The sequence below is a fragment of the Cheilinus undulatus genome, linkage group 13 (assembly GCF_018320785.1).
Source record: "Cheilinus undulatus linkage group 13, ASM1832078v1, whole genome shotgun sequence".
Lineage (NCBI taxonomy): Eukaryota > Metazoa > Chordata > Actinopteri > Labriformes > Labridae > Cheilinus > Cheilinus undulatus.
This window is the reverse complement of record NC_054877.1, coordinates 28,038,523-28,051,551: the sequence shown is the minus strand read 5'-3', so window position 1 is coordinate 28,051,551 and position 13,029 is coordinate 28,038,523. Positions and strand designations below refer to the sequence as shown.

The 13,029-nt window shown below is 40.4% G+C and overlaps 1 protein-coding gene across 5 annotated transcripts in view; it reads right to left on the bottom strand.

The window, feature by feature from the left end:
* Positions 1-2,349: 2,349 nt before the first annotated feature.
* Positions 2,350-13,029, bottom strand: part of yeats2 (YEATS domain containing 2) — a 30,510-nt gene continuing 19,830 nt past the window's right edge. For 3 of the 5 annotated variants that reach the window (XM_041803113.1, XM_041803114.1, XM_041803117.1), the window contains 11 exons: positions 12,374-12,746; positions 12,163-12,297; positions 11,534-11,665; positions 11,165-11,303; positions 10,806-10,882; positions 10,628-10,707; positions 6,907-7,111; positions 6,192-6,427; positions 5,970-6,044; positions 5,708-5,781; positions 2,350-3,578 (listed from right to left, as the gene is read on the bottom strand). In XM_041803113.1, the coding sequence (XP_041659047.1) occupies positions 3,470-3,578; positions 5,708-5,781; positions 5,970-6,044; positions 6,192-6,427; positions 6,907-7,111; positions 10,628-10,707; positions 10,806-10,882; positions 11,165-11,303; positions 11,534-11,665; positions 12,163-12,297; positions 12,374-12,746 (1,635 nt within the window). In that variant the 3' untranslated portion in view covers positions 2,350-3,469. The remainder of the gene's footprint in view (positions 3,579-5,707; positions 5,782-5,969; positions 6,045-6,191; positions 6,428-6,906; positions 7,112-10,627; positions 10,708-10,805; positions 10,883-11,164; positions 11,304-11,533; positions 11,666-12,162; positions 12,298-12,373; positions 12,747-13,029) is intronic. The other 2 variants (XM_041803115.1, XM_041803116.1) reach the window with 2 other exon arrangements.

Genomic DNA, 13,029 nt, shown 5'->3' with positions numbered 1-13,029 from the left:
CTATTATTGGTGTTTGAGGCCATTCAGTTGACTGTAGGAATAAAGCATTGGTAATGAGTCAGTGTTTTACTAAAAATTAAACAAAAAGTGAAATTAACAGTTCGTCTTAAAGCCACAGTGGATGTTTGTGCAAATTTGAAAGAAAATCCCTCTGAGTATTCTTGATATATTGCATACACTATCAATGGATGTAAAAGGCTAAATGAATGTAGTTTATTTGGACATATTTGCAGATTTTGAAGAAAATCCCTGAGAAAATTCTGGAGCATGTAATTAATGATGACTAATGACCTTTACCTTTAAAACCAAATCAATTCACTGTTGAGTCAGGCTGGACATTTTTGTAAGGTATAAAGAAAATTCATACAACATTCTCGAAATATTGCATTCACATGCACAGTATGAATGAGGCCCAATTATAGTGATCTTTGACCTCCAAAATTTAACAAAAATCCCTTTGAGACTTAAAGTGAGAAGAAATCTCCTTGGAACTTATTCAGACAAGCAAGGTATGTACATTCCCAATGACTTTGACCTTCAAAATTGAATGAGTTTATCCTTGCATCAGAATGAACATTTGTGCAAAGTTAGGGAAGAACACCTCAAAAGATTTCTAATGGATGGACTCGAGGCTCAGTGTCCTGCGAATTACTGAAGAATAACCCACCCGTAGATTGTCTCTGTCCCTTTTCATTGGCGACACAGTGGCATAAATACTGAAACTTGTATTTCATTGATTGGTTTTATTTGATATACTAACCGCTTTTTAAACACCTGAATTCAAGGATCTGAATACTATAGTTAAGCTTTAGTTAGCCAGATGTTTATAATACAAATCACATTAAAAATACCTCTTCAGCTCTTGAATAAATGCAAAAGCTACAGTGCATTCAGAAAGTTTTCAGACCCCCTTCATTTTTTCAGGTTCATGTTGCTGCCTGATTCACTGCAGTTTTTTTCTCTCATTAATCTACACCCCATAATGGCAAAGAAAACAGAATTTTAGAAAGATTGCAAATTAATTAAAAAAGAAAAACTGAAATGTCACATTTTCATTAGTAATCAGACCCTTTACTCAGTGTGTAGTTAAGGCACCTTTGGCATCAATTACAGCCTTGAGTCTTCTTGAATTTGATGCAACAAGCCTTGCACACCTAGATTGGGGTATTTTCCGCCATTCTTCTTTGCAAATCCTCTCAAGCGTACATGGGTTGACAACCATTTTCAGGTCTCTAAAGAGATGTTCAAAAGTGTTCAAGTCATGGCTCTGGCTGGGCCACTCTAGGAAATTCAGAGTTGTCCATAAGCCACTCCTGTGTTGTCTTGGTTGTGTGCTTTGGGTTGTTGTCATGTTGGAAGGTCAACCTTCAGCCCAGTCTGAGGTCCTGAGCACAGCGGAACAGGTTTTCATTGAGGATATGTCTGTTCTTTGCTCCATTCAGCTTTTCTTTAACTCGGATTTGTCTCCCAGTCCCTACTGGTGTAAAAGACCCCCACACCACGATGTTGCCACCACCATGCTTCACTGTTGGGATAGTATTGGACAGGTGATGAGCAATGCTTGGTTTCCTCCAGACTTCTATTTTCTCGCAATCTGCGAGTCCTTCAGATGCTATTTTGCAAACTCCAAGTGGTTTTTCTATGTGTTTTGTACAGAGTAGAGGCTCCCGTCTGGCCACTCTGCCATAAGCCCAGATCAGTGGAGGGCTGCAGTCATGTTTGTCCTTCTAAAAATATCACTGATCACCACACAGGATCTCTGGAGCTCAGCCAGAGTGACCATCAGGTTCTTGGTCACCTCTCTTATGGAGGCTGCTGTGCTCTTGAGAACATTCAGTGCAACAGCATGTTTTTGTAGTATTTCCCAGATCTGCTTTGCAATAGTCTTGTTTCTGAGCTCTTCAGATAGTTCCTTTGACCTAATGACTTTGTTTTTCCTCTGATATGTGTTAGCTGTGAGGCCTTTTATAGAGATGTGTGCCTTTCCAAATCAAGTCCAATTTATTTATCACAGGTGGACTCCAATCAAGGTGTAGAAACATCTCAAGGATCAAGATAAATGGGAGGAACCTGAGTGAAATTTCAAGTGTTGTTGCAATGGGTCTGAATAATTATGTCAATGTGTTATTTCCCTTTTTCTTTTCAATTTGCTAAAATAAAATCTAAAATTCTGTTTAAGATTGTCTTTATGAATTGACCAGGGTGCAACATAAAACTGAAACAGTGAGGGGGTCTGACTATTTTCTGAATGCATTGTGTCTACAACTCTAACCTTGGTTAGGTAAGCCAAACTTGCATTTTACTGTCCAGCTGTTGCACAAGTAACATCTACAAGAAATGAGTCAAACAGATTTTTTTTTGGTTTATTACAAAAATATTCATTGCATTTTTGATTTGCACGGAGACATGAAAATATAACATTTGGTGTCACCTCCACTAGTTTGTTTTAACGGGCATCACAACCACTCTGAACAATCACTTCAACTCATTCTTATATTAACATAATGCAAAGCTCCACATCATACAGATTTACCAACACATAAGCCGACAAAACACATGCACATACACACTTAGCATCAAATTCATTATCTTCTGAAATAACTACATCCATTAGTATCCAACACAAATTCATTCACATACCCACTGTTGTTCGAGCATCGATGGTTTACTTCTTTCTGAGGTTAAAAAAATAAAATAATGGATTTGAAAACACCTTTCACCCCACATTGGTCACATTTTACATGGCTGAAATATTATGGTTGTTTAAGAAAACACTTAAAAGCACTTTTAACAGGATGTCAAACCAGGTTGTTGAAGATGAGACAATAAATACTGAATACTGTGCTGTCTTGAACTCAAAATGGCAGTATGATTCCTATTCAGAGATATAATCTGTCAGCAATTTAGAAATGAGAAACATGAGTCAGTTACCTTCTTCTGAAGAGCCTCAGACAGCAGCACTAACAGCCATAATTACCTCAGCCAGATTACACTGACATTTGAAAGAGTGTCATTTTCAGCACAAATCCTAACACTTAGACGTTCATCAGTGTGTCTGTTCTGCTGTATTTCTGTTGCAGGTAAACTTGTTATGCGACAGCTGTGTCATGTTATTATTCAGCGCTGTAAGTAAAAACGATTCATCACCTAAATAATGTTGTTTTGAGGTAAGTGAGAGCACCGTGGCCTCTCAAATCAAATCAAACAGGTCCTGCAATGCTGCTCAACTCGATACATCAGGACTCAAATGTAACAGTACACCTGGAGTATTACAAACATTTGTTCTTCTGCTGCGGTGTGAAGCAGAGCCCTGCTGTGATCAGGTTACAGGAAGCAGAGCATCAGTTATTAAAGCTGAACCTGAGGCCATATCCAGGTTTCATGTAGTGGAATATCTCTGTCCTGAGCAGCTGTTCAGACAGTCCTCACATCTCTGTATGTGTCAGTCACAGGTCGATGTCAATCTGCCTCAGTTGTCTTTCTGCAGATAGCCCATGTGTAAGTTGGTGAGGAAGTCGCATGTGGGGATGCTGCTGACTGCCTGATGGATGTTCATGGCTGTGATCTCTCTAGGAGCCCTGGAAGCCACAACGTTGTAAAGTTAGGACTAAAGCACTGATAAGTTTCCATATGAGAAATCCTATTTTTGTCATGAAGTGATTTGTTGAATATTAGGCTCTAGATCTAGGCATTATAATGTATCATGACATGCCCTGATGTCCTATGTCACACAGATGGAAGAAAGGAGTAAAGATAGTTGAATTTACTGATGGTCAACCACAGCATGCACTGGTAGATAATCAAAACAAAGCAAAAAATAAAAAACCCTCCATGATTTCTTCATTTAAATATAGAACTAAAAGAAAGGAGATTTGCTTTTGGTTGATTATTTCGTTGTTCTAACAATGCTGCTTGGCAATAAATCTTATACCAATGGAAAGTCTCTTTACTTCTCTTTTCAATGGTGCCACATATGTAAGGAACATGCATTTGTGAGATGAGCAGCAGAGCTGAGTATGTGGGTTGCGCCCATGAAAATTTTGCAACATCTTCTCTGCCAGTACCAAACAGCTTATTTTGCTGTTGCTATTGACTCTTGTTTTGAACTTCTGGTACCTCCAGGTGCTGACAATCAGGTGCCTGACTGTCATCTGATTGTCAGGGGTCAGTAGGCGTCAGCTTCAAGAATGGGCATGCCACGTTTGACTGATATGAATCATGCCTATGTGATAGGGTAACTTCATGCTGGTGTTCCACAAAACCATGTTGCGGCATTATTTGGGTGAGTCCTAGTACATCTCCAAACTGAAGGCCAAGTTCCATATTACTAGGGATGTCAGTGGCAGGGTGTGGAGTGGGTGTCTCAACCCCGGAAGACTGGTGCCTCACAATCAGTAGTTAGAAACTGTAGGCTGTCTTCTACAGATCTGAAGGGTTTGCAAGATGATAGGGTCGACGGCTCTCTGCCCATACAATCCAGAACAGACTGCACGCAGCCAATCTCTGGTCTCACAGGGCTGCTAACCTGACACGCCAGATGCATGTGTTTCACACAGAAATGTTGTCAAGTTCTGATAAAACTGGTGCTTTAGCAGCATCCACGCTAATATCTTCCGCCATAATTGCACCGGCCTCTTGTTGCTGCTTGCTTAAGAGGATGGAATGGCCTGCCAGCAGTCCTGAGCTCAACCCCGTTGAACACTTGTGGAATCAGCTTGGGAGTGCTGGTTATGTTAGCATGACCAACACAACCACACTGGCTGACTTGTGACAAATACTGGTTGAAGAATGGGATGCCATCCCACAGCAGTGTGTAACCAGGCTGGTGACCAGCATGAGGAGGAGGTGCCAGGCTGTTGTGGCTGTGTATGGTTCTTCCACAAGCTACAGAGGCTCCTGTTTGTTTGATGAATAAATTGTTAAATTGCCTTATGTCTTCTGACTTCAACCATCCAATCACCAAAACAATAGTCAATGGCGGACTAAGCTGTTTGGAATTGGCAGAGAAGATTTGTAAAGTTTTTCATGGGCACAGCCCACATACTCAGCTCTGCTGTTCATCCCACAAAAGCACGTTCCTTACAAATATTGCACCATTTAATAGAGAAAAAAACAGGATTTCCATCGCTATCAGATTTATTACCAAGAGGCATTGTTACAAAAAAGTAATAATCTACCAAATACAAATTTCCCTCCTATTTGTGCTAGGTTTATGTATAATGATGAAAAATGTAAATGATTTAAAAAATCTTAATAATGTAATTATATATTTCTTCAATCTTTTACAAAGATTTTTTTTTAGACCAACTTTCAGAGGAGTAAACTAAAACTTGTTTGGTACTATTTTCAGCAGCTGATTAAAGCACATTAGGCATTGTAATGAGTGTTTTTAGGAGCAGATTTGTGTTTGTGTGTCTGACTCAAACTGCAGAGGCCATATTTAACTCAAACATGATGTCATCCAGGGTAATAGTACAACTCACTGACGTGTTAAAGATGTATCTGTCTTTATAATCCCTGCACATCTTTTAGTTTTATATTTCCCTTTTTATTCAGTGGGTTTTATTGTAGTAGAAGAGGTAAAAATAACCAGAGTAGCAGTCTGTTTGTTTGGATAAGCCCCAGATATGATGAATGTGATGAAAGTTTAAAAAATGGAGCACTGAGCAGGTTGCATATTGGAGAGGGTAAAAAAATAGAGGCTGACCTGTTCTGAGGGGATTTGGCGTAGGCCCCAGCCAGAGCTTCTCTCAGGACGTCACTGGCAAACTGTTCAGTAGCCTGCAGTGCGCACACAAAAGCATACCATTAGTCACAAAGAAAAATTCACTCTCTGAACAGTACAGCACACAATGCTGTGTGGGTGTACCTCTCATCCACCAAGTATATTTATCATTTTTCTCAAGGTAAGGATGAGCTACTGCAAAAGGACATCTTTTTTTTCTGTCCTGGCCTGTTTAGTGACTGACCTTTAAAATCATGGCTTCAACTACAGGAGCAAACACGTTCTTCTCCACCTCCACAGGACTGAAGTTAACGCCAATCTGAGACAGATACACATATAAGAAAAAGAGACTGAGATTAAAAAATTACTTTCTTAAAGCTACAAAATAAAGAGGACTAGTAAATCTAGATTAAAGGGAAAACACAGATGATGTTTCCACTTCAGAGAATCCGGTGATGACCCTGACCTGCTGAGCTGTTTCACTGACATACTGCGTCGATGTGCACGGCCCCAGGAAGAACTTTGGCTCTGCATCGGCCTCCTGCTCCTCCTCTTTGACCTTCAGTTTCTGGCAGGGAGGAGTCACTGTGATGATGTCGACTATCTCGTCGTCTGTCTCCTCTGGTTCCGTTTTTAGCAGAGCTTGCATCTGCTCCAGTCGCAGCACTAGCTCCTCGTAGCTGCTCAGGGTTGTTGGGTACTCTGCGAAACACAGTCCAATGAACATCAAATCCATCATGAACATTAAATGCACCATTTCACACAGCAGCAGAGCAGGGAGCTAGCAATGCAGATACGGCAAATGCATCAGTATTTCACTGAGTGGTTTCATGTGTGGCTGTGTAAATCAAACTATTTGTGTGAGAAGGAGGAATGAGGGGAGCACAAACACAGATAATCATTTTGCATGGCTGAGAGTGTGACTCAGTGAGATAAGCAGACTCGTCTCTCACTCTTTACACACAAAAGACAGAATTAATGAGAAGCCCCTGTGAATAATACAACACTGAGGCTGCTCACTGGCCTCCCTCGCACTCTGCTGAACAGCAAGAACCATTACTGGACAAACTGGAGGCCCTCCACCTACACATGCAACACTGAAGGATAAAATATTGATCCGAAACCAAAATGAGCAGATTGTGAAAGTGCAAAATAAATCCATGAAGAGGCCACAAACTCACCAGGCTCGTTGTCGATCTGTGTGAGGATGTCTTCGATGGACTCATCCTCATTCCTGCGTTGAGGTTCAAGGTCAGGCGGTGTGTAGCCCCTCTGCCGGCACCACTGCACCACCTCTCTGGTCTTTGGCGGGGTGAGGGCCTGCAGGCGCGGTGAGCGGTCCAACACATCCTGGATGACGCGCTTTACTGCCACCGCTCTTTGAAGCTACGCATAAACATGCAGGTATGCATTAAAATGAAACTGACAGGTTGTGGATTGATGTCTAATGCATGGAGATGAGCATTTTTATTTATGTTAAGCCTTCAAGTGCATAAATTTAGGGCTTTAAAAAAGTCTCTCCAGTCCAGGCTACTTTACAGCCTTTCGAGTGATGTGCTTTGAGTCCTGTGTCCCCTAAGTTAATGAGTGACCTGCAGATATAAATATCTATGTCTGGTCTCATCTAAGAGCCTTTTATAGCAGTGGAGACAGAGAACAGGCAGATAAGACATAGGCTGCTCTGTATGAGCTATTGATGAACCCATTAAGAAGAGATGAGAGGAGACATCTAGGCACAGATACACATCTGACCAGATAGATGGGAAGACATGATGCAAGCAGAAAGCTTGCTGAGTCAGGCGTCCAGCACTGAGCTCCAAGACAGATTACACGAACAAGAAAACTGCAAACAATGCAAATTATCACTGGCACTGGACGCCCTCGCACTGGAGCCTGGAGGGTAAATGTAAGTAAGCTTGGAGACATAAACAGTGTTCAATTAAAGCTTTACAGGGGATTTTTGTGTGTGCAGAGCAGGGAAATACATTTAATGGAAAAATTAATACCGGAAAAACAACTTTCCTCTTTTAAAATTTAACTATTAATAATCCACATGGGTAGTTAGCACAGCTGATCAGCTAATCATACACACATTAATATATTAAATGATCCAATCATTAGATAATCATTCAATCATTAAAAATGACAGAAAAATTAGAGAAACATCAAAACACTGTATACAATAAGTCAACTATAGGGAAGAAAAGCACAACATCCACTACTGCAGCTGAATCTATAGACTATCAATAATAGACCCCCCCCCCTTGTTTTTCTGTTGCTTATAAATGCAGCCCCAATTAATTGTGAGCAGTGAATATAATGTGGTTAGATTATTCATGTTCCTGTTTTTGCCAAAAGCTGTCTTTAAAGATCTTTACCATTGATTTGTTTTCACTGAGGCTTTAAGAACATCCCAGGATAAGAGGGCAGCTATCCGCTTTTGTCTTGTTAGTTGTCAGAAGACGAGTGGCTTATGTGGCAGAAATGATTTTGTGATAGTAAAGGAACTGTCTTTTGCAATGCGGGGAACAGACGTAGGGTGAAATAATACTGGATAAGACCAAAATAATGTGAAAACATCACAAGAGACAGATGAATGACACAACTAGCACAAGCAGCATTATGCAACATATAAAATGACACCATATAGAGAAGCTGAAGACACCAAACATACTGATACAATACAGAGGACAAAAGAAAGCAACTGCAAGGGCCAAAGATATGACTGCAGATAGTAATGTGGGCTTTATCATTAAGATGTTAGAGCCAATTTTGAGGACCCAACTTCTCAAAAATGTACTGTAAATGGGTGCCGGTTTGGCTCTGTGGGTAGAGCAGGTGCCCATATACAGAGGCTTCAGCCTTTTACACACTGGTCTCGGGATCAATACCTGGTATATGGGCTGTTGGGTGCATGCCGTCACCCTACTCTCTCCCAATAAATCCCATCTATCTTCAGCTACCCTACCTTAAATAAAAGCAAAACTAAAGAAATAAATAAACTTAAAAAATAAAATGCTCCATAAAAACTGAAATGTAAGTCACCCATGTAGATAAGCCACATTCTGTCTTTGAAATCTCCCAAAGGGGAAAAAAGTACTTTTTCTTTTAGCGAAGTCCACGGCGTGCAGTTTCCTTTCAGCTGTGTAGCTCTTTTAGAAACATATGGAGTTTTGTGCATCTACTAGCTATAATTCGATAGTTAAGCTATCAGCTTACAATTACGAGACAGACTCAAAGACTGTGAGCCAGGCAAGATTTTTTGGGGTTTGCAAGTTTTGCCAGTTTTCAGAATTTCGTTGCTACAATATACGGGCCAAGGCATGAAGCAAACAAAGAAAACCTATGTGACAGAGGTGAAGTGGCTTCTTCCAGGCTTGTAAAAAAGAAAGCCCAAGCTCAGAACCAAAATGAGTCTGGAATTCACATTATTCAAGCAAGCACCAGTCATCAGCTCGACCAACCAGCCAAGGACAGCACAGAAGGCAGACTTGATAAGCAAAAACCTATAGAAAATAAACTGTGGGGTTGCAATGGCTTGAACTTTGTAAAAAGTGGGACACCAGTAATGAAGTTTGGGAAACACTGCTCTACATGGGTTATCTACTTGATGGTATACTTTGCATGTTCTTTGAATTCACAGCTGTGACCAAGTGGAGGGAATTATGGTTGAAAACACCCCACTGTTGTGGTATGTGTCATCTATTGTTGATGAATTTTTATTGACTTGCGGTCTCGTGCAGTTTGTGACAGTGACAGCGGCATACAGTTGACGTTGAGTGTCTCAGCACTTTTTACTAGTGTCTAAGTTGTAAGTCTTATATAAGCCACAGTCAACTTTTAGATAAAAAAAAGATTTTAAAAAGTGTGGTTTCTCACTAGAACTGCTAAGAATCTCTATATATCTAAAACAGCCAGCTGGTAAAAGTCGCTAGTCCCTCGGTCCTGAAACTTCCCCAACATCAGATTCTTCGTAACTCAGAGCATTGAGCAAATCTATTTACATTTCACCATAATATATCCTTTCTTTTTACCTGTGGTATCTACTTTAAAGGCTGATCTATGAGTTCTGATTAAGCAGAGCAGCAATGCAGAGGAGTTGTTTCTATGGCTATGTTTATTGTTTATCTGCTGTTGTGAAATAAACAAGGAAAATTTATGGTTTATGATAGTGTAAATTTTACCTGCATGGCAATTCGAGGTTTAAATGGTCATTTATAAAATATGGAGTTATGCAAACAGTTTTTTATGACACTGTGTGCTACACAACAAACTTGTAGGAAAAGTCAGCAACTGACAGACTTTCAATTCTATCAATAGTGAGCCACTTGAAGAACAGCCTAAATTTCACCTGATGGCAGTTTAACCTTTATACACCAGATTTTATGGTAAAGGAAAACTTACATCAGGTAACACAAAGCAATTTATGAAGAAAAATGTATTCTTTTAAAACTTCGTGTGACTAAATTCTTAAAGACATGGACTGCAATTGTTTTTTATTTTCATAGGCTTTCTTTGTTTGTGCTATTACTTCATCTATTTGATATGGAAATTTTTCAAAATCCCTTTTATTGTAAATTAAAATATCACAAAAGGTATTTTTGTGCATATTTTTATGTCACATTTTATTAGGATTAAATATGCATGGTTTTATTGGTTACTATGTAGCCTCAAAATAAAGAATTAATTACCCTTAAGAGGAAAATAAAGCACGACATTTCAAATCTTCATAGACAAGGAACTGAAATAATATAATCCTATGTATTCATTTACTGACTTCAGTTTCTTTTCACTTTGTGAAATCACAAAAATTCTGTTAAAATGATATCATGAAGCCAGTATCCTAATTTTACTGTGAGATGAGTGTATGTTACATTCCCAATGAAAAACAACTAAAGTTACCTCTGATGCTCTCCGCTTGCCAATATTCCAGGAGTAATACTGCTCTGTTGAAGCAGCACAGAACGGATGGGAGTCTTCTGCTGAATAAACAAACAAAAAAGAATTAAAAAGCCTTCATCACACACACAAGACTGGATTAGCTTTCATATAGATTTGCGTTTCAAATGAGCTTGCTTACTTTTTTCTGGCACTATCAGAGGGAACTTCTTCACTACAGCTGTCAGCAGCTGCATCATGGTCTCTATGTGCTCAGTGCTGAGGAGGGAAGTTCAAGTGTCAGGTGTACAAGCAGAAAATATTCACTGAAACGACTACCAGGAAGATAAATGTTATTAAAAACCCTGTGTGCTGTATGAAGCTTTAAAACAATGAATCAGCAAGGTTGAGAGGCCGATGTGTCAGAGGTAACAAATAAATATAAAAACTCCTGCAATGTTTCCTCACTTTTACTTTTCCTATTAACAAATGGTAAATGATCCTTTTTCAGAAAATGTGCTCTAGGTTAAAAGTTGCATGCTGATTTCTTTGCATGCTTACTTAATGAGGTCGTGTGCAGCATTATCTGCTCCTTGCTCCTGCTTCACTGTGGTAGCTGCAGAGGCAACATGGGTAGGAGCGGTCACTGGGGGCGACGGACCAGCTGTTACAGCTGTGCTGGCACCTGGCTCTGTTTTTACTGTCGCGGCAGAGAGAGAGAGAGAGAGAGAGAGGGATTCATTTAAACACATCTACACAGATAGTTTGAAGGCTTTTGTTCAAAAACAACGCAAATTTTCCACTCAAAACCAAACTATTGTTTCTTTTATTAAACATATGGTCACTAATGGAAAAAATGTAGATTGAGAATAAAAGATAGGAAGTGTACAGAGAGGGGAGGGCTAGGGTGGAGTGAGTGACCCCTCTCACCTTGTGCCAGAGGCAGGGCAAGGGAGGGGGGCGCGTGGCTGACAGGACTGGGGGAGGCTCCAGCTCCAGCCGCTCCAAGGATGATGGAGGAGGAGAGAGAAGCAGCACTGGAGACTGGGCCTTTAGACACCACTACACACAAGAAAACACACACACAAATATACACACAGGATGGATCAATTGCCCATTAGGTAAATGGGCTTACGAGTAAGATGAAAAATGATACAGGTGAAGATGGTTTAGCACAGAGAGAGGAAAATCTTAGGCATGTTTGAGCTTCTTACTGAGATAAATCAGGACATGTAGTCGAGTAATTCTGACATAAGCAATTATCGTCTCACACCTACAAAATCACTTAAGAAACTACATCTTTTATTTCAGCAATTTTTCCCCTCCAGAACCTCGATGTAAAAACTTAGGCACAGCAGCAATGAGATCAATGTCAATGCTGCTTCATGTTTTATTCAAATGCTATTTCTGCTCCCTTTTATCTACTCTAAGAATGTAGATTTGTAGGTTGAGCTATTTTCCTTTCTCAATTCATGGGTCATAAAAGAGCCTTGAGAGGAAGTAAATGACGGGGCTGATTGTTGCATTGGCTAAACAAATGCTGTCTCGGATGTATTCACCTTTCCCAACTGGCATGAGAATAGTCTGCAGCCCTCCAGAGCTGGTGCCGACCCCCAGTTGCTTTAGCTGGTTGGCAGGGATTGTTAAGACCGTCTGCTGTGAGCTGGATCCTCCAGAATGTATCTTCAGCATGCCTGAACACAAAACAATAATGATGAGAGGAAATACTAAAATTGTTACTTAAAATCAGTGAGGTTCCTCCCTGCATACCTGACAGAGTTGCAGCTGTCTTCCCTCCTCCTGCTGACACGCTGCCGACTAATGAAGCTGCACTGACCAATGGTGTGCCGCCACTTTTAGGCACACCTACCACAGTCCCCACTCCTGCACCCTTGGACATGCTGATGACGGGCATGTTGGTAATGCCCTTTGGGACTGTAACTACAGCCCCAGTTGATCCTGCAGCACTCTTTGTCAACATGGCAGAGTTGCCAGCACCCTTCACCAAGGTGGCCACTGCCGTCTTAGACAGGCTGCCTCCAGCGGTGGCACTGGCGCTCTTAGCTGCGCTTATTACTGCTGCTTGGTTTGCTGCCACAAGGAGAGGGTGATGCTGAGAGGCGGACTTCCCAGCATCTGCAGACTGCAAAGAAAGCACAAATTACAGTTACAGCTGTAAATGAGAAACTAAACAAAAAAGCTTCTACACTTTTTAACTGTGTAATGAGACATAACAACACAGAAAAAGCAGAATGGACCCAAGCAAGGTATAAACAAAGCCAGAACTTGTTGATATTGTTCTTTGGTGATTATTACATGTTTACATGTAGCACCTAAATCCCTTTACAAAATATGATAAAGGAGTTAAGATATATTCAGTTATGTGAGAGAAATGTGGTCATGATATGGGATTTATTAATACGAAA